Here is a 22,949-nt window from a genome sequence, read left to right as displayed (position 1 = left end):
TAGAGGTAAACAAAAACTCAGACCATAAAATCTACAATGAATTAGTCAAGTTTCACATGACTTGAAGGTTTGGATTTCACTTAAATTATGAGTTGTTTCCTACATAAAATGCTACTCCCTTAACATACTTGTTTCTTGAAATCTGAAACTATGTGAGGCTGAAATACAACTATCAGTTTTACACAACTCCAGGAAGAAAGAAAAACTGTCAAACCTTGCATGGCTGAAACAACTACTTTCTCAGCTTTTTTTATATCAAAATGGGCCATATTTGTCATTTCCAGAAGGAGGGAATGAACACAGAATGCTTGGGTAATCACTTAGGGTTTCAAATAAGTGCATCATTAAATATACACCTTTTATATCACTTCACATATTTATATTAGAAACAGGCATTAAAATAAACTTTAGCTGTTTAGTAAGTTTTCCTTGGATTAACCCTGTTTAATTAAAAATCACTCTGGTATGTTCTTTAAAGCAAAATGATAGTCAATAAACCAACTACTCTAAAGAAATGATTTGATTTTTAATCTATAACTTTAAAAAGTTATCAGATATGCCACCTATAACTATCATTCTTTTTTATGTTTATGTGCTCACTGATCTGTTTCTCTATAATAACTTTGCTCATCTGTGCTTATGACCTTAATTAATAAGAAAGTTGGCAAGTAGTTGGTTTTAGGGAAGATGGTGATGAGTTTGAGATACTGGAGAATCATTCAGGTGGAAAAGTTCCACATAGATAGGAGGTCACGGGGAAAATAACTTAGAAATTCAATGACATGTTTATTGACACCCCCCCCCACTATATACCACGAAGTGTTCTAGAATCTATACAGAAAGGAAAATAAAGGCAATCTTTGGACAGCACCTTGAAGAATGAATCAATTTAGGAAGGAGGCCAAACCCGTAGAAGAGAGAGCTGTGGAAAATGAGACAAAGATAATGAAAATTGTGAGGTGCTTTGAAAGTCAGAGTAGCAGAGATCAATGGAGCTCAATTCTACAGCGAGCCAAAGATGTGGGGATTTAGAGAAAGCCAGAGGCCAAGAAGGGTCGATCATACATTTAACCACTTTTAATGAATTAAAAAATGCTTTTTTTTCAAGCAGATACTAATCAATATGGTTTACAAAATATGTTGTTTTAAACACACACACATACAAACACTTTCAAATATGATGTGGCTTGCTCATTTAAGCAGTCATCAGAGAAAATTTCCTCTTTCCTAAGCACAAAAATGCAAAGAGTCATTGTGAAATCAGCAAACTACAGTAATCAACTATGTCTAGTATTTTCCTGACATTATCAACCACATAATGAGACAGGGCTTGTGGTTTACATAGTCCAAATCAGCTATCATTTCTCCACTACCCAGATTTAAACCATAAATTAGCAGCACAGTCACTATGACAGGCTTTACCCATCATCATTTGCATCCAATCAGTTAATGACTGGCAGCTGTCTACAGGACCCATTACCGAAGGCAGCAGCTTTAATGTATAATGCTTCATGAGGCTTAAAATCATATTCTGGTAAAGCACATGGTACACTGAAGTACTCCAAAATCTGCAAAGGCTTTCAAAGGAGGGGAAAAAAAAAAACCTAACTCAATGAATAACTGTAATCTCAGACAACCTTACAAAGAACTGGCTTTAAAGGGTTTCTAATCTTTTGCTAGACTCAAATAACATAGCAGACGAAGAAAAATTTACCTTAAGAAAGATTACTACCAGTCTCATAATTGCTAAGGAAGTAACCGTAGCCAGAATTATTATTAACATGTTATAAATAGAAAAATAAGGAACCTAGACGTTAAGAATTTTGCCTCGTATCGAAATGGAATATGCACAGAAGGGTCATGGGATCCAAAACTACCCCCATTTTCAATTCTATCCCTCTTATTATAAAGTATTTCTCAGTTTCTGGTATATTAACAGTGTAGTATTTCACACTTTCACCTTCTTCAATGCATATTCATCTTATCTCTAAACTGATTATAAACTCTATACGAAGACTATGACTTTAACATTATTATTCAATGTATTCATTACTGCATGCCTTCTCTTCTCTAACAGGCAAGAAAACAGAAGCAGGGAGGCCAACTAAGAGGCTTTTAGTAATAAACCCAAGAAAGATGATTGTGGCATGGGCCATAGCGGTAGTACTGGAGGTGGTAAAAAGTGGTCAAGTTCTGGATGTATTTTTGAAGACAGAGTCAAGAGGCTTTGCTGATGAAACGGATGTTGGGTGTTAAAGAAAAAGAGAAGGTTGGATGATTCCAAAGCAGTGTTCAGAGCTGCTGGGAAAATGGAGTTGCAATCAACTGAGATGGTAAAGGCTGTAAGTAGAGCAGGGGGGTGCGGGTGGTGGTGGTAGGGTTGTAGGGGTGGGGCAGGCTTCAGGAATTTAATTTTTGATGTTTCAAAGGACCTACAGTACTAGGCAGTCATATATTCATTTAACTAATACTACTTGGAGTACCTAAATACTATAGCACTTCTTAAGTATTAGGAAGGAGACACGAAAATATATTGGAAACCAAGGAAATGCTTAATAATTGTTCTACTGAGTGAATGGATAATGGAAGAAGCAAACATTTTAGCTATAACAGCAAAATAACTGGATCAAAATCATAATAATAACTGTCAAAAGTATCATAGCCAAATATATCTAGAAACATATCTGGACGATATCTAGGAGTTTACAAAATGCTTTTTATCTCTGTGGGGACAGAGACTGCTACTTATACTCTAGCATCTGAATATCTGCCCTCCCCTTCTTAAAGAGGAATAAAATTTGGCTGGGTACTTGGCTTCTCAGAATTAAGATAACATTTCCCAGCCTTCCTTGCCGCTAGGTGTGGCCAACAGTCTGTGAGCAAACATGGTGTGTGCAATTTCCATGATACGCTCTTAAAGAGAATGGGTACACCCACTGTTTGCTCTTTCTCTCTTTTCCTGTGAGCTGAAGTGCTGATGTGATAATAAGCCATCTCAGACCATATGGACAGGGTAACACTACCAAGATGGCAAGGGAACAAAAGACAAGGAGCCCGGATCCTGAAAACCCATGGCGCCATCTTATCAGCTCTGGGCTACACATACTTAGATTGTTACATGAAAGAATAAAGCTTCTATCGTATTTATGCCACCATTATCTTGGCTCTTTGTTACAGTAGTAGCTTAACCTGAGACTTCACCAATAAATTTAATAAATCCTCAGAACCACCTTGTGATGAAATTAACATGCTGGGGTTTTTTTCTTTAACTTCCTTACAATGTATCTGTTTTAAATAGCAGGAAAATAAACTGGCAACATAGCCTTCCCTTTACATACTTTCATCTACCAGTGAAGAAAAACCAGCTCAAAAGCATTCTGTGAGAACTGACTGAAACATTTTTTACAAGATTTGGGTTCATGCAATCACTAAACTGTGCAGCACTCACTACCTACAAAAGCCACATGGTAAAGCTTTTTTCCATAAGAACTGAGGAATTCTATGCTATGCACTAGCTCAATTTTAATGTTTCTACTGCCATTAAAATCCCTGCAATCTATTAAGCGTTACAAGTACCAACAATCACTTCCTTAGCTTAAAGAAATGAGTAGCTGTTCGCTGAACTCTTGACTTAAATGGTAATCCGATAAGGATACCAGAGTTGCTTCTAGGGTATCCAGATCTTTGGGCATATATCCCGATATCCATCAACAGGCCACTCCATACATTTGGAACAGTTTTACACTTTCAGTATTTGAGTACCAGTACACAGTTGTGTTGGAGAAAGTAGAAAAAGCCCAGTTCAAATGCTATGCAGGCAACCATAATGTAAAAGATAAATAACTAAAAAAAAGGAAAAGGAAAGGCTTATGAAGAACAGGGCTAGCTGGCACTATTTACTATGATATATTTCTGCACTTAAAAGGTGCACTTGTTTTCATTTAATTGCTCTCTGGCTTCTACCATCATTTTACTGCCTAAACCAGAGAAATCATTATAACAGCTTTTGCCTATTCATTTATGCTTTAAGGGAGACTTTCTATTCTGGCTATAGATTCTGCGATTTGCTAAAAGAGTTTTCTAAATCAAAAACAATAATAAAATACATGATCAATCTTCCTATACAGTGAGGTTTATTTCCCTACGTGACTGAAGAACTCTTAAATAAGAATGTGCGAACGGCTTGGCAACATCCAGATTACAGCACCTCTGCAAAGCTAAGGGTGACTCACACTTGTGTGCGCACACACTGACACCTAGAGACATGATTCCAAGATTCAGAGGTAGCATCACCTCCAAATCTTTTAAAGATGTCGATGTAAGTCTTACGGTAATTCCTCAGGCGATGCTTGGAAAAGAGCAAAGCTAAAATATCCTCAAGTGAGACAGCCTGACTTTTATTACATGACGAAAGAGATGATGTCTGTATCAGTATTTAACATACAGAAACCAACAAGCATTTGTCTAAATTCTTATAACAGCCAATACTTTTGCACAACCGTTCGAATTCCTCTGGACAAATGTAGTCCAGAACATCAGAACATACTTCCCTATTCCAAATATGGAATTCTTGAAATTTGTTGTACCGCTCAGCTCTTAAAAAAAATGAAATGAAAGAAAGACACAGGTACTGCAGAAAAAAACCTCTTCCTCCTGAATACTGAGTTTTAAGGCAAGAAGCAAGGATATAAAAAGGCACAATGAGCAAACTGTCCAGAAAAAAGTATAAAATAAAATATTACCTTTAGCTGGGTTTACTTTTATCCCTGACCTATACAGCATTTCCTCATTCTGCCAGTCTCCATTCCTGATCGCAGTCTTGAGTCCATAGAAAACAATTAATGTAGCTGTGGCATAAAAAATCAAGCTCTTGAGAAACCGCTTTTGGACTTTGACATAAAGGGCTCTGGCACCCACTGTAATGAGGAGGCAGAAGCCCATACTAGGAATATACAATACTCGCTCTGCAATTACAAAGCCGACATAGAAAAACAGGTTCGTGGCAGGAACAAAGGGTATTATTAACAAAGATAAAGAAAGAACAACAATGTTCTCCGTAGAAGGAAGTTGTGTTCTCTGTGATGCATTATTTTTAATGCCATTTTCTACTTTGGATGCAAAGCTGGGCTTAATCTCTGAGTTCCGGTACTCCACATCTGAATGGCAGCTATGTCCATTTGCATTCTGCTTGCCATTTGTTACAAATTTCCCATTGCATTCTCTTTCCACGCTTGGGCTCTTCAAGCCATAGTAGGCAAGGAGGAGGAGTCCAATATAGAAGGCCACAGTGTGTAGGTTTCTCCAATCACAAATTGTTTTGAGCAGAGGCACAGCATCCATCGACCAATCAAAACTGAGTGTATCTGGGCATAGCAACAGCCAGAGGTTCTTGGTTGGCAAGTAGAAGAAAGTGAGCGTCCGAGCCAACAGGCTATCCGAATCAGCAGCTGGGTTGTCAGAGTTGGAAAAGCTTGGTGGTTTGTTTCCCATCCAGTATAAACGGGCACCCAAAAGGGAAGTCCCCCAGAAAGTTAACAAACTAATGCTGAGGAAAAGAGACAAGTTCTTTCTCTGAAACCAAAAGAGAAGGGAAAAAATTAAGATCATCATCAATACAGCGTGGGAACACTTCACTTAACATTGAGAGATGAAAAGACATTTTGAAGTGGACAGTTAAAACCACATAGGTCTTAAATATATGACTTTATTTCTATCTCCTTTTAAACGTGCTTAGGGAAAATTTACCTGAAAAAAAAAATTGACTGTGGAAGCCTACTTTGTAAATAACTTTTGATGAGTATTTTTTCTTCTTGTTCTATAATACCAAGAACAAAAGCTTCAATTTCTTGACCTCTTTAAAATGGGTTGAATGTATTTCCAGCTTGGAATTGGTGTCAAGTTAAACAGACCACAGTATAAAAGTACTCAGCACTCTGCACAGGATAGAATAGACATCTAATAACTATCTTCTTTCACTTTATAGTTTAGGTTCTAGGGAAAACAAAGAACAGGCATGCCCCAAAATATAGAGTATGACAGGATTCTGCTTGGCTCAAAGGAGTAACAGCATTTAGCTATGTCTATGCCCGTCCTCATTTCACTGTCTTGAATTTTCTTGCAGAATTTATCAACCAGGCTTTCACCTGCTACCCCATGCTGTCACTGACATCAGTGACATCAAACATTTAAAAACACTCCTCATGAATCCCAAATTCTCCACACTGATGACAACTTTTAAAAATAAAATGACTTAGATAGTGTGCTTATTTATTTTAAGAGAGAGACAGAAAATTGTGAGAAGAAGGCCAAAGGGCATTCCTGTTAATGAGAATTTTCTGGCAAACTCTTTCAACCTAAGAATTTAGTGACCTCAAACAATCTAAGTCCCAAAGAGGCAAGCGGGAGGGGGAGAGATGGATACCATATCCCAACTTTAATGATTCCTTGGTAATGTGATCTCTTACTGCACACATAGACATTGTATAGAATTATACATTAGTAACACTCAAAATGGTGCTTGGAACTTTAAGGATATGCCAAATATTTAGTTAAAAAAAACACAAAAGGCAAAAGCACAAATACATAATTGCAACTACATCTAATAAAAAACTAATATACAGCAAAGGAAATCATCAACACAATGAAAAGGCAACCTACTAAATTATATTTGTAAATCATATGTTTGATAAGGAGCTAATATCCAAAATACATTAAAAAAAACTCACACAACTCAAAAGAAAAAAAATGATTAAAAGTGGACATAGGATCTGAATAGACATTTTTCCAGGGAAGACACAGAAACAGGTACATAAAAAGGTGCTTAACATCACTGATCATCAGGGACATGTAAACCCAAACCACAATGAGATACTAGCTCACACCTGTTAGAACAGCTAGAATCAAAAAGACAAGAAATAACAAGTGTTGGCGGGGATGTGGAGAAAAGAGAACCCTTGTGCATTGTTGGTAGGAAGGTAAACTGGTGCAGCAACTATGGAAAACAGTGCGGAGTTGCCTCAAAAATTAAAAATAGAACTACCATATGATCCATCAATTCCACTTCTGGTATTTATCTGAGAGAAACTAAATCACTATCTCAAAAAAATATCTGTACCCCTACATTTATTGCAGCATTATTTATTTATAATAGCCAAGGCATGGTAACAACCTAGGTGTCCATCGATGGATGAAGAATAAAGAAAGTGTGCTATAGACATCTGATGGAGTATGATTTGCCCACACACAAAAAAAGTAGATCTTGCAATTTGCAACAACATGGATGGACCTTGAGGACATTATGCTGAGTGAAATAAGTCAGCTGGAGAAAGACAAACACTGTATGATCTCCCTTGTAGGTGGAATCTCAAAAAACAAAAACCCTGAATTCCTAAATAAAGAAAACAGATAGATGGGTGGTTGCCAGAGACGGAACAGGAGAGCTGTCAAAATGGGTGAAGCAGTGAAGCTGGTCAAAGGCACAACCTCTAGTAAGAAGACAAGTTCTAAGGATGTCATAGACATCGTGGTGACTGTAGTTAACAATACTCTACTGCATATTTGAAAGTTGCTAAGACATCAGATCTTAAAAGTTGTTAACACAAGAAAAAAAACACAAAATTTTTTGTGTGTTGATGGATGTCAACTACATTCCTGTGGTGATCATCTGCCATATATACATACACCAAATCAGTACGTTGTGCACCTACAACTAATAAAATGCTAAATGTCAATTATATCTCCATTTTAAAAAGTCCAAAGAGAAATATATCTTGAATATATCTTGAGCATGTACAACTTCTATTAAAACAGTCTCTAAGTGAAATAAGTGAAGCAGAGAAAGACAATTATCTTATGGTTTCACTCATTTGTGGAACATAAGGAATAGCATGGAGGACATTAGGAGAAGGAAGGGAAGAGTGAAGGGAGGGAAATCAGATGGGGAGACAACCACGAGAGACTACAGACTCCAGGAAACAAACTGAGGGTTTTAGAGAGGAGGGGGTTGGGCGGATGGGCTAGCCCAGTGATGGGTATTAAGGAGGGCACATACTGCATGGAACACTGGGTGTTATAAGCAAACAATAAATCATGGAGCACTACATCAAAAACTAATGATGTACTATATGGTGACTAACATGACATAATTTTAAAAAAATGAAAACAAAAAAATAGTCTCTATGTATTATATACAACTGCCACTAGATTCTCTTCCTCAGACTCCTCATTCACCCCACCTTTCATTGCTGGAAGCCACAAAACTAGTCATGGACCATCTGCTCCATCTCTACTATTAACCTAATGATCTTGGCAACATCTGTAATTTTATTTTTCTTTCTTTTTTTAAAGATTTTATTTATTTATTTGAAAGAGACTGCATGAACATAAGCAGGAGGAATGGCAGGGGTAGAGGTACAAGCAGACTCTCTGCTGAGCAGGGAGCCCAGCATGGGGCTCCATCCCAGGACTCCAAGATCATAACCTGAGCTGAAGGCAGATGCTTAACTGACTGAACCACCCAGATGCCCCTGAAGGCAATCTTTCAGTAAGTTTAACAAAAATCAGAAATAACAAAAAAGAATAGGCAGCAATTTTTCTTTCTTAATGAGTCTTATTTTTTTTTTTAAGATTTTATTTATTTATTTGACAAAGAGAGAGACAGCCAGCGAGAGAGGGAATACAAGCAGGGGGAGTGGGAGAGGAAGAAGCAGGCTCCCAGCGGAGCCGGGAGCCGGATGCGGGGCTCAATCCCAGGACCCTGGGAGTAAGCCCTGAGCCAAAGGCAGACGCTTAACGACTGAGCCACCCAGGCAAGCCTCTTAATGAGTCTTAAAGTAGGAAAGCTACCTCTGTAGGGAGAGTCTGGGGCTCCCACTTTTTGCTTTATCCAGTCATTGTTTGAATTTGTTACCAAGAACATGTTTTACTTTCCTAATTCAGATGGTCTTTTAATCCTTATAAACAACTGTTTAACTTCAATAAAGCCTCTCCATGTTGTTTTACTAGTGAGTTTTTTTTATTATTATGTTATGTTAGTCACCATACAGTACATCATTAGTTTTTGATGTAGTGTTCCATGATTCATTGTTTGCGTATAACACCCAGTGCTCCATGCAATACATGCCCTCCTTAATACCCATCACTGGGCTAACCCATCCGCGATTTCCTCCCCTCTAAAACCCTCAGATTGTTTCCTGGAGTCCACAGTCTCTTGTTCATCTCCCCCTCTGATTTCCCCCCCTTCCATAAGATACCTTGGAAAAACCTAACCAAAGAGGTAAAGGATCTATACTCTAGAAACTACAGAACACTGATGAAAGAAATTGAAGAAGATGCAAAAAGATGGAAAAACAGTCCATGCTCATGGATCGGAAGAATAAACATTGCTAAAATGTCTGTGCTACCCAGAGATATATTTTCAACACCAACCTGATCAAAATACCAATGCCATTTTTCAATGTGCTGGAACAAACAATCCTAAAATTCGTGTAGAACCAGAAAAGAGCCCGATTCGCTAAGGAAATGTTGAAAAAGAAAAACAAAGCTGGGGGCATCATGTTGCCTGATTTCAAGCTAGATTACAAAGCTGTGATCACCAAGACAGCATGGTACTGGCACAAAAACAGACACATAGATCAATGGAACAGAATAGAGAGCTCAGATATGGACCCTCAACTCTATGGTCAACTAATCTTTGACAAAGTAGGAAAAAATATCCAATAGAAGAAAGACAGTCTCTTCAACAAATGGTGCTGGGAAAATTGGACAGCTTTATACAAAAGAATGAAACTCGACCATTCTCTTACACCATACACAAAGGTCTGTAATTTTTAAAAAATATTAATATATGCTAATGATTCCACCTTAACCTTATCTCCAGTCATTTATTCAATTGCCTATTGGACATATTCACTTAGGTATCTCAAATTCAAAATGCCCAACATAAAGCTTGATTTCATACCCCTGACACTAAACACTTCCTCCTTCAGTCATCACCACCACCAAAGATGGTAAAACTACATAACCAGTTTCTTCTTCCCAGCCTCCCTCCCTCCCCATTCTATCCATTCCCAACTCCTCTCACTTTCTCTTCAAAATATATGCCGAATTTGTCCATTTCTCACCATCTCTTCTGTCACCACTTGAGTCCAAAATGCCCACACTTGGATTATCACAAAAGTCTCCTCCTAACTGGTGACCCAGCCCTTTTAAACACAGATTACATTATTTCCAACTTTCAAAATCATTAATGGGATCTTACTCTAAGACTTTAGAAGTTCTCACCTCTACAAAGAAGATTCTAATTCATAGAGGGTTCTGTGTGTGTGTGAGAGAGAGAGAGAGAAAGAGAGAGAGATGTCTTTTGAATTTCAAAATTATTTTGAAAATATTTTAAATATTTAAAGACAGGGTACTTCTGGATATAAAAGAAATGAAGTAAAGGAGGAGGTTAGAAGTTTAAAATTCAAAATAAGGAAAATGAGAAACAGCAAACAGATGGAAACTGACAATTTTAAAAGGTGGGATTGTTAATATCAGATCACAGTAATGCTAAGTTCACAGAATTAACTGCCTCAATGTTTTAAAACATCTGTGGCCGACTTCTACTCAAAAGTATTTCACATAATGCTGCATGGAATTTTTAGTGTTGGGGGAGTAATATGTTCGGTCATCACTAATTTCTCACTTTCAGGTCTTCTCTGGAAACATGAAATGGTTCAGAATAAATGAAATCTAAAAATACCTTTTATAAACCATTCTTTTGCTCTTCTGAAATTCTACCCAGCAAAAATTCTAAAATTTATTGATTTTAGAAAAAAAAAAACCCACAAGACACAAAACTGCACATTAGAAGCTATAATAACTTGATGGACAAATCACATAATTGAGTATTCTTTGATTACACAAGAGAAACATGTCATTTGGCAAAGATAAATGAAATAAGATACCATGGATGAGGAAGACTGATCTTGAAAAAACAATTCAAGTTTAAGGTTTGTAGCAAAAGTACATTTTGCGACTAAGTATAACTAAGTATACAAAGTGTAACTGAGGCCATTCTATTCCAATGTCTTCTGGTGAGAGTAAGGAGAGAGAAGGGAGAGTCATTACAAAAATCCTCCTCATCAGTCAAGAAGAAAAGTAAAGGAGTAAGAGAACCACATGGGGAAGGGAAGTGTAATCAGAATTCTTTGCTAGTCATGAAACTCCAGAAGTTAGCCTTAATCATTGCATAATTCCATTTTATTTAAAAGAGAAATATCATAATGCAAAACTACCTTATTAATTTTCAATAAGTGCATCTTTAGCAATTTATTAAATTTTAATAAATTATCAAAATAAAGCATTAAGACTGAAGATGTGATAAAATGATTCTCGTTTTTATCATACTCAAAGAATATTTAAATACAATAAACTACAAAATAAAGATTAATGAAAACTACTCAGCGATAAATTAGAAGTCTAAATGCTGAGCTAATGACAAAAATGAAAAAGCAGAATAATCAAAGGCTAACATTAATTTATAAAGTACTTTATATTTTAAAACATTTTCATGTACAGCTCCCATTTAAACAACTGATGTAACTTACAGGTAAGGTCTATAAGGGCTGAATAAATGACACCACTAAAGGAAAACTGAATGAACAGGTAAAAAAAATTTGACGTTAAAATGTTTCAAGTGGAAGAGCTTCTAAGGCCTCACTTATTATGTATTTTATGATTTCTTTGAAATCACAACTTTCAAATCTCTTTAATGTCTTCTCATAGAATTTTGTTAAAAATGGTCACCTATAAAATGGGCTTCTGATAAAACCAAATCTCTCTTCTAACCTCATTCATTGTTTCTGTGGTAACAGCCTTAAAAATAATGTGAAAGAAAAGAAAGCATGGAAAGGCTTTTTTATTAAGCATAGTCCCTAGGGGTGCCTGGGTGGCTCAGTCGGTGATGTATGCCTTCGGTGGCTTAGGGGGGGGGGGGGGGGGGTGTCCTGCTTCTCCTTCTGCCCCTCCTCCCACTAATTCTCTCAATTTCTCTCTCACTCTCTCTCCTCTCTCAAGTATTTTTAAAAAATCGTAGTCCCTATGCTCTGACTTGGGTAAATTTTTATTGAGTTAACAGCTAGGAGTCAAGTCATATAATCAGCCTCAGCATTTTGTTACTGTTGCTGTTGTTCTTGGCTTAGTGTAGCACACTGATTCAGCACAGGTATTTGTAAGATGATGCATGAGAGTTCTGAAGAATTACCACCAGACTTGAAAGGTACAACTAGTAAAAATCCACACATAGAAGATGAGAAGTCTAAATCTGGGAAGCGTAACGTGATAGAAGGATAATCTCTGATGGATAACGTTAGAAAATGACTGGATAACGTTAGAAAATGACTGCAATTTATTTATGTATTGAAGATTTTTACTTATTTATTCGACAGAGAGAGAGACAGCCAGCACGAGAGCGAACACAAGCAGGGGGAGTGGGAGAGGAAGAAGCACGCTCCCAGCGGAGCAGGGAGCCCGATGTGGGGCTCAATCCCAGGACCCTGGGATCATGCCCTGAGCCGAAGATAGACACCTCACAACTGAGCCACCCAGGCGCCCCAGCAAATGACTGCAATTCAATAGTGAAAACACAATGAATTCACTGAGCACATCACTAAGAGGGCTGTGTGTGGCAGGCACTCTCCTACTAGGCTCCAGATATATCTGTACAAGTAGAGAGAGGACAGACTCTGTGCTTGTGGAGTTTGCATGTTCTAGTCTGTCTAGAAAACACTTTGGGAGGCAAAGAATCATAGTGCCTTAAAAGATAGCTTTGAAACCTAACCGACCATCAATATTAATTGTGAGCTGCTAAAAATACCAATGCCCTGGTCTGACTAATACCTCCACAGGAGATTCTAATGCAGCCGAAGCAGAGAATCATCACATATTTGTACAAGTCTAATTCTTAACACTGACACTGAAAATACTGCGGGATTCTGGCTTTCATTTCACAAAGTTTTAAGGCATATTTTCCTCATTCTAAATGAATAAATCATAATGAAACATAAATAATGCTTTCTCTGAGGCTCTGGGACAAATTGGCTTCTTAGTATAATAAATGAGTGTCATGAGGTCACGCTACAAAGGAATTGAGATCTCTGTAATAAGTACAATTCAGAGTTGAAATATTCAAGTCTTGTTGCAATATGCAGAAGACAAAGGATTTTTTCCCAGAAAAAAAATCAGTCTCCTAAATGTGAATCAGAAAAGGCAAATAATCCAATAGAATAGATTTAAAAATATAGATGGGTAATTCAGAGAAAAGACAACAATAAACAATTATAATTCATTTGTTAATAAAATGAAAATTAAAGTAAAAAGAACATACTTCAAATGAATCTAAGTTTAAAAAAAAACGGGAAAAAAGAATTGGCTACAAAACTCACTAAAATTGTGCTGTATTGGGGCGCCTGGGTAGCGCAGTCGTTAAAGCGTCTGCCTTCGGCTCAGGGCGTGATCCTGGCGATCCGGGATCGAGTCCCACATCAGGCTCTTCCACTATGAGCCTGCTTCTTCCTCTCCCACTCCCCCTGCTGTGTTCCCTCTCTCGCTGGCTGTCTCTCTGTCACATAAATAAATAAAATCTTTGAAAAAAGAAAAAAAATTGTGCTGTATCAAGAACTATTACATACTGAGAAAATATAAATTAAGACAGTTTGGTGAGAAATTCGGAAGTACTTAGGAAAATTAATAATTTGTAAAAAATAAATCTCTAAAAATTTCACTAGAACAATATGAAAATAAATCATGGCATACCCATATGTTCTGAATCTATAAGGCAACTCACAGGAATAAACCATACATACAAACTACATATACAGTATATGGAGAGACACATATATTTATATATGTAGGCATACATATATGCCAACAGAAAATACTATATAGCAATTAATGCAAATGAACCAAATCATTAGATAGTAACATGACTTGTAAAAACTCAGGTTGCAAAATATACATATTATAAAATCATATAGGCCATTCAGGAAAAAAATCCCATATATTCTTCACAAATGCGTACCTATGTTTGTAAAATCTGCCACCCCCCCAATCCTCCACCCCTGGCCAAGTCTAGAAACAATTACGCCAAACATCAGTTGACATGAAACTGCTAGGACAGGGCACAGAAGGGAGCTGGATGGACAGATGAAGAGACAAAGATGGCTTCAAATTTCTCAGTGGTTGTCATTTATTCACAGTCCCAAAAAATGAATCAAAAAACCCCAAAAATGTTTGACAGTCTTTTATGTCTAAACTTACATTTCTTAGGTTGAAATAATTTTTTGAAACATATAAATATACAAATAATGATAACAAATCCAAATTCTGGTTATGGACACATAAGTATCTGTGAGTTCATACACTTTTGGATATTTAGTATTTACCGCAGCTATTGTTTTATAATTAAAGCTTCCCAATATTAAAAAAATACTTTTCCATGTCCCAATTCAATCTATCTACAATTATTTTGTAATCCTCACCTTAATTTTGCTAGAAAATCTCTTAGCTACACAAGAAAATTAGATAAATCACAACGCACCCCAGTTGGGATACAAAATTATGACAGCGTTACCCAAAAATTCTCCTTTAGGTCTGGGATATAACAAATGGCCCATCTTTGAATTCTCAGAGATTACTATAGAGCCTAACATTCATAGGTGTTTGAAAATGATTCTTAAACTCTGACCCTCAAACCAAAAGTCAATTTTTTACCTGTCATTATCTCACACTTTTTTTTAAAGATTTATTTATTTATTTATTTGAGAGAGACTGCACACGTGCAAACAGGAGGGCTGGGGTGGCAGGGGGAGAGAATCTCCAGCAGATTCCTCGTTGAGCAGGGAGCCCAAAATGTGGCTCCATTTCATGACCCTGTGATCATGACCTGAGCTGAAATCAAGAGCTGGGCCCTTGACCGACTGAGACACCCAGGCACCACCACCCCCATTTTAAATCCCATTATGCTAAATTCTCACTCCCAATCCTCCACACAAAGGATCAAATGAAATAATACTGCATAACTCCAAGGCCAGCTTGGCTGTCATCATATACAGAAACCTGGCCTTGTCACCTTTACATCACAACATATTCTGCCTAACTGCATACCTCTCCATGAAAAGTACACATGAAGGCGGTAACATGTTCTGGAGGAACATTTCCCTGACTACAACTTCATTCCAAAAGTAGAATTAAAAATGGGAAAATGAGTGCATCCTTAAGAATTCTTATCAGATACATTTCATGTCAATTACTATATAGACAGGGTTCCCTCAAGTTTTAACTCACTATTTATTCATAAAATCATATAAATCAGCTTTATGAAAGTCTAATTTTTCTAGAAGTTGAAATGTGTTCTTCATCTTTTTAAAAAGTAATTCTTTAACACTAAAAGGGAAATTAGCTTCAGTTTCCATGTTACTGAATACGTATATACACAAACACATACATACATATATACATATTCCTAATTACAAAATTTTAGAGGGATTCTTCTGGAACTGTCAGATACAGGAAATCATAAAATGAAAAATAAGTAAGTCCATCAAGTTCATGGTTAACAATTTTATCTCGAGTCTTTGGACACACTAATAGAATAAAAGAACATAGCTATAATGAACAAATAATGTGAAATTTACCATATAACATCAAAATCTTTCTCAAGCATCACCTGAAATATGAAGGCAAATCTGATGAGAAGAACCTGTCACATTAACTAGTGGTGATGCCTTTATAGAAGCCCTGTAATGCATTATTTTCTTCTCTAAGAGTCTTTGCCTGAAGAAATAGCACAAGAGAAGAGCAAAAACCAACTCTAACAGCTTCCCTCTCTACTATTCAAGGAAAACTGCCATTCATGGTGGCAGCTTCAATATTGCCTTCTGATCTCAAGATTCTGTGGGACATAAAGGAAACTGAAAAGGAATATTTTATACTCAATGAAAGAAAAATGTAAACATTCTGCCTTAGAGTATTAAAACCATCATGAGACTCACTTTTTGGCAAACTAATGAAAATAAATTACTTAAGCATAAGGCTCATTTAATTCCAAATTAAGCCCTTGGCAATGACAGTAGAGTTGTAATAATAAAGCAGATAAAAATCAGTATCTGAAAGTTTTAAGAATAACTGACAGAAAAGGCTATCCAGACATAACAAAAATCTAGCATCCTTTATTTTGTATCCACTATTCTTCATTGAAGTCATAAGCTTTCTTTGTATCAGTAATATAGGATTTCTCCTAGCTTCCCTCCTTCCTAAAATAGTTCTCACTGGAGATTCACCCCAAAACAGCAATATAAAAGCATATATTTCTGACATTTCTGAATATGCGACAAGAAGGAACGCGTGGTTAAAAGTATAATTAGAAATTGTTTCCAGAACATATTCATATGATTTATCAAAGTTTTGTCATCATCAAGTTGTCAGGGTATTTGTTTCCCTTTGAAGAAAAAAAATGGGTTTCCTTATTAATAATTACCCTCTATACAAGATTAGAAACTTTTTTTCCTGTACCAAAAGAATAAACAGAAGAATTTTAATGTTTAGTATTTCAAAAAATATAAAGAGGTTCAGTAGATTCAGTCTTTGCAAGGAAAGAATTTAAAGATTAAGGGCATAAAAAAGTATGTTAGTGAAATATTCAGCACTTTGGATGATAAGGAATTCTTTCACTTATTCAAGCTAACTCTACACCACAGCATAATACTTTCCATTGATTACAAACATCTATCAGAAAGTATTTGTACCCATCCAGATAAACATATAACAGCTCAATAAATCAGTTACAGATTGAAATCCACTGATGACTACTTAGACTTCTTTTAGGCCAGATTATAATTCACCAAACAAGGTTGTCATTAGGGAGAGTATGATTATAAAAAAAATCCAAAAAGTGTCAAAGCATATTTCATGTAATCTGATATAATGAATAACATGGTATTTATCCAAAATTTAAAACCAAACATAACTGGTTTGATATGCTAGTAAAAGGTCACCAGAAACAATGGTTTTTATTTCAGTTAAAATCAAAACTATTAGCCTATTTGAAATTCTTTTCATAGTCTTTATTCATACATATACTAGCTAACACTGGTTAAAAAAAAATGGACTTTTTAAAAGATTTTTAAAAACGTAACATAAAGAGAAGAAACTTAAGATGACCATCTACTCTTTCTTTTAATCATACTTGAAAGAGATTCTTCTTAATTTTATTTAGAAATTTGTTTTATTTATTCCTTAAATGGTGTTACCTTGATTTCTAATACCATTTTCCACTAAAAGGAACCAAGGTTCCTTGGAGAAATGGACTGATTTTTAAGACTGAGGCAGGAAATATATAAGATGAGCCTGGTGTATCTTATAGTGCCAGAAAGTGAGGTGTGGGCACACACATGCGTGCGCGCGCGCACACACACACACAGAGAGACAGAGAGAGAGAGAGAGAGAGAGAGAGAGAGAGATGAGGATATGTCAAACTGTCTCTGGCACACAGAAGCGTGCTTAAAGAGCTCCCAAAGGCCGAAGCCGGAACAATTTGAGCAACAAAATAAATAGTACTGAATTATAAACTAAAGTATAAAATAAATATCCATGAATCAATACTGATAAATAAATGATTGATAGACGGAGAGACAGATAAGAGAGAAGAGACAAATCTGCCTTGCAGAAGAATGTCAAATAATTTATATATATACTCCACCTTGAAGGAGAGGGAGCATAACTCCTCACTCCATAAATACGGGCTGAGCACAGTGCCTTCTTCCAAAGAGAAAGGAGGGATGTGGGAGAGAGTAACTTTGCAATAGATAAACCTGAAAAACACTATCTCCACCAGGTGATTAGGGTCAATCTTAACAGTGGTAAGTCATGCCGACAGCATGTACCCTTAATCCTTTGATAATGTGTCATGAAAATGTCACTTGACCTCTGTTCTTCCTCTCAAAATCCATAAACGCAGTGTAATCATGAGAAAAACATCAGGCAAATTCCAGTGGAGAATGTTTTACAAAATATCTGACTAGGAATCCTCAAAACTGTCAAGGTTATCAAAAACAAAGGCTGAGAAACTGTCACAGCCAAGAGGAGCCGAAGGAGACATGACAAATAAATGTTATGTGCTATCCCAGATTTCATCCTGGGACAGAAAAAGGACATTAGGTAAAAATGAAGGAAATCTGAGTAAAGTATGAACATTAGTTAATAATAAAAACAACATATCAGCATTGGCTAATTCATTGTAACATATACACTACACTAATGTGGGAAGTCAGTAAACAGGTGGAACTGAGTGTGACATATATGGGAACCTTGTTCCCCTCAAATTTTCTGTAATCCTGAAACTGTTCTAAAAAACAAAGGCTATTCAAAGAATGGTTGTAAAAGCTGAATAAAAGCTTTTAGAAACCAAATGAAATTAGATGGGCTTTGATAGATCAGTATCTTAAAGCTGTGGGCCACGAAATATCAAACGAAAACTAACATCAACGTTAAGTGCATATTAACATTTTAACCGCCTTCAAATTGAATCTAAAAAGATGAAACAGTAGAATGAACCAGAATTCAGGTTAAAGGACCACAGTAACTTACACGTATTCTATGAGAGAGAACATATTGATTTCAGATCCCGTTCGGTCTTGTCTGACACTCTGTAGCAATTGTAGTATATGAGAAACCCCCAAATGAGAAACAAATATCAAAGGAAGGATGTTTCTAGACCCATTGCTATGGTGTTTTTGTTGGCATGGTGATCCATTCTTCCTCATTAAGGTAACATGGGGAAATCAAGCAGTTAGCAATTTCTTGCATACCCATGGCAGGCTCCTTCTAGAGCTAACTATTAGAGACTGAAGTACCCAAAGAGTTCAATTACTGGAACTGTAAGGGGTGTGCCACAGCCCCTAACCCATTACACTAAAAGCAAGCCCCTGAATGCCAGCCTTCAGAGTAATCTTGTTTAGCTTAAAATAAGAGGTTTAACACTTCCCACCAGGCAGTGCACTATGGTCAAATCGGGTTAGCCACGAAACAATTCAGCCTTTATGAAGAAAATATGTGAAGAAAATATCCTTTTATGACTTCAGACACGACACAAAAAATACTTTACACAAAAGGAGACACCTCTTTTTGACTATCAAACCACTTTAGGTTTTTATTAGATTCCTTTCCCTGCACTTTAAGAATACACCTAATGGGGGAGAATCAAAATAAAAGAGCTCAAAATTAATTGAATTTGGAAAAGGAACTCTTTTCTATCCATCTCTCCTCAAGTGGGCAACTGCATTGCAAATGCATTTCCTGCGCCAATGGATTAAACTGCAACATTCTTTTAACTCTGTGTGGCTTTAGTGCAACAAACCAGCCATTATGAGATGTGTTCCAGTCTCATTAATGAGGTAAGCATGTGAGCCCAGCATTTTGGAAAGCTAAAGAGACAAATTATAATGAGACTTCACTCAGTGGGGAGGCCAAGATATAGCTCTCTTCTCTCAAAGATATCAAAATAGGCAGCTATTTAATGAGTGCGGGACTTTCCTATGAACATACAACAGACACCCATAAGAAAAGGAAGACTTCACCTAGACAAATACACTTCATATATACATCTCATAGGTAGGTGTTCATTAATACACATAATTTCAATGCTTAATGTTTTTCAATGAGAGTATGCTCCTGCCTATAATTATACGTCTTCTGCTAAATATATAGTAAATTCAATGTCAAATGGACAAATGATTATTTTCTTTTTCTCACAGATAAAATTGTAGCCCTTTATATATTTTGCGTGTAGATTTTGTCCTGATTCTCAAAGTGCCACACTGATGTTTAAAATAACACTTGTTTTTTTGATTGGGAAACTGAGGCTACATAATGCGTGTTTTGAAAGAAAATTTTCACTTGAGAAAACATCCATCAATTTTGTGATTCTGTAACTGAATTTTGTAGTTCAATATCTGGTAATTACAACTATTCAGAAATTCCCAGACAACACTGTGGCACCTACTTAGGGATTATAATTATTAGTCATTCAGAGCAGAATCAAACAGAACTGGAATCCTCACAAGATCAGCTGAGTAGAACATTCTGGGTTTACTGAGCAAGCAAAAGAGTCATTACCTATTCTCCCCCTACTTCTCCTAAAAGAAAAAAGCGAATGGCCATGCCAAATTTTCAAGTACATCAGAGCAGTAAAGGGAGTTACGGCTACTAGAATCTCTTACCGAAAAAACAACTCCACTTCCAAATCTTTGCTGGGTGCTGTCTGGTTCATTCCCTTTAATGTAGGAAGGGATGTAAGAAGCAGCAAACTAGTGCTATCAGCAGTAACCAAGAGCTAGTTATCTGAAAATACTTTAAAAATCAAAATTCAGTCTAGGCAAGGGTAACATGGGAAAAGTTGAAAAATATAATTTTAGTTTTCATGAAAAGAAGAGCCATCTTTCACACCTCTACATCTTATTACTCTGGAAGTGAATTTCTTTTTGAAAAGTAAAATAGTCAACATAGATGGCAGTATTTATTTTAAATGGGATAACTTTTCTATGAGCGTCAATTAATATTTATACCACAAAATAAGCACTTTTAAAATGTATACCTTTATTAGCTGGAATTAATCATCAAAAGAGTGACCCTCAAATTATACCTACTTTAGGAATAATAAGCTAGTTGCATGTTTCATGTTATGCAGACAGAGAAATGATTGATATGGCTGCCAAGTGGCCATGAGCCAGATGTTTGGGGAACAAACAAAATACTAAAGTTTTTCAGTTCGGAACTGTTCTGATAGCCTCTCCAAGAGTCTCTTCTTGCCAGAAGCAACTTGGCAAAACCAATTTTTGGAACCTCGTGGTGGTGGCTACCATAAAATCTTTGTGTAAATGGAACCTACCACATTTTTTTCCTTTCCTTCTTTTATTATGAGATTTGGAATTAAATTTTAATCATTTACTAACTTTTAAAAATCTATATGGGTATGGAGGTTTCAATAAGGTCAGAGGCAATTTCACAGGAAGATTCTGAAACAGAGAGGAATTTGAAAACTGTGAGAGAGGAATTTGAAAACTGTGAAACCCATATAATTATAGCAGCATTTGTCCTCCACTTGAATAAGACTTCAATACAATGCAAAAGTTTGATCTCGCTTCAAATTAGTTAAAAAAAAAAAAAAAGAATTCTGCATTTATTAAACACCTATATTGAGGGCCATGAAAACTCTCCCCATTAATCTTCCCTCTTAAGCATGTCCAGCCTTTGTAGTTATCATTAAAGTACAAATTTTCAAATCACTTCAGATGGCGTTAAAATCTGGTATTTTTCATTAAGATGTGTATCTTTGATCTTTAACATTATCACTAAAAAACACGCACACACAAAAAAAAACCCTAGAGTTAAATACGATTTACTGCAAAAATCTCTCATGAGTCTTCAAAACATATTTGGATAATTCTTTCAGCCCAACATACCTCCAATTAGCACTAATCATTGCCATGCCCTAATTATTGGAAAATTAAATAAATTGAACTTACACGTGCAAACATTTTGCAAATCACCCTGCATCCACTTCTCTTTTCAAGTTAACGCATAAGATTAGACAACTTGTTTTAATAGATTATTATCATTGGATTAGGTCCAAAAAGCATTCATCTAATGGGAATTCGTCCGCTTTAACAGTTGTGGTTTAGTGGATGCTCTCTGACTTAACTGTCAATCTTTTTTTTTTTTTTTTTTGACTGGCTCCTGGCCCTGAGAACCCTTCTAGGAGACAAGCAAGAAGTTTTTTCCAGGTACATGACTGGCACTCAGTCAGCCTGGACTAAGCAAAGGGAAGTGGAAGGGACTGGTTAAAATACCTGACTGAAAGGCTCCAGCCTCTTGCTTCCTCCTCATTACACTCTTGTTCAAATGCGCTGGTAATCCCTGGCCCCTCATGCTGTACCCTGTTCCCCACCTCAACACAGGAGTCACCACCAGCAATACTCAGAAGTGAAGAAAACTCATGCCAGCTCATACTGTGGGCAAGTCAAACGTTAATAAAACCAAAAGATGAAATATCTTAAAATTGTGCTATAAGTTTTGATAACAAGAAAATAAAAATGACAGGATGTGCTAGTCTTTATTTAGCCTCTATAGCTCAAACATTCCTTTTTAATACCAGGAAATTCCATTCTTGAATAGGTTTCATAATAACTCCTAAACTAAACACTCCAGAAATTTTACAGTGCGGATATTTCATAATAAATCCACTTTTGTTCTATTCTGCACCATATCTCCAATCAACCCACATGTCTTGTTGCTTCACCAACCTAAACAAACACAGGTCATCCAAATGATATGCTAAAGTGAGTACAAATTAAGCTCCATTGTATTTTTCCATGAGAGACCAGATATTATGAGGAAAGAGATAATCGTGCATAATTGGCTAATGAATTCCAACACCTGTTAAGTCATTTTATACCTCCCAGATGGGGTCCTGGCTTCTAGTGAAGAGAGCAGTTGCCTAGAAAACACCATTCTCTTCTGTCATTATATTCAACTATGGAATTTGGGGGAAGTCACGTAATAGTAGCAGGAACACTAATTACAAATGTTTATTAAATATTTTACAATGTTTATATAATCTCATGTCATTCTTTCTAAAACCCTATGATGTTTGCAAACTCTTGTCAATCAGTACTTTACAAAAGGGCAGTGAGACTTGGAGATGTGAAGCATGTTGCTCGGAATCCCACTGCTAAGGAGAAGCACTAGAACTCAAAGCTACTTATTTTGATTCTAAGACCAGGGTTTTATACCCCTAACCCACCCCAAACCACAGTATCCACTTTGTAATCGCCATCTCCAGTTCTTCACTAGCCAGGTTCCTCAATCTTAAGCTGCATCTGACATAAAAGACCATTAACTTCTACAAGAAGTGT

The 22,949-nt window shown here is 36.4% G+C and overlaps 1 protein-coding gene across 1 annotated transcript in view; it reads right to left on the bottom strand.

The window, feature by feature from the left end:
• Positions 1 to 22,949, bottom strand: part of TMTC2 (transmembrane O-mannosyltransferase targeting cadherins 2) — a 388,624-nt gene that overhangs the window by 197,554 nt on the left and 168,121 nt on the right. The window contains exon 3 of the mRNA XM_008683605.1: positions 4,743 to 5,571. Coding sequence (XP_008681827.1) covers positions 4,743 to 5,571 — 829 coding nt within the window. The remainder of the gene's footprint in view (positions 1 to 4,742; positions 5,572 to 22,949) is intronic.

The sequence above is a fragment of the Ursus maritimus genome, unplaced genomic scaffold (assembly GCF_017311325.1).
Source record: "Ursus maritimus isolate PB19 unplaced genomic scaffold, ASM1731132v1 scaffold_21, whole genome shotgun sequence".
Lineage (NCBI taxonomy): Eukaryota > Metazoa > Chordata > Mammalia > Carnivora > Ursidae > Ursus > Ursus maritimus.
The sequence above is the reverse complement of the archived record's forward strand: the minus strand, read 5'-3'. Positions and strand labels throughout refer to the sequence as shown.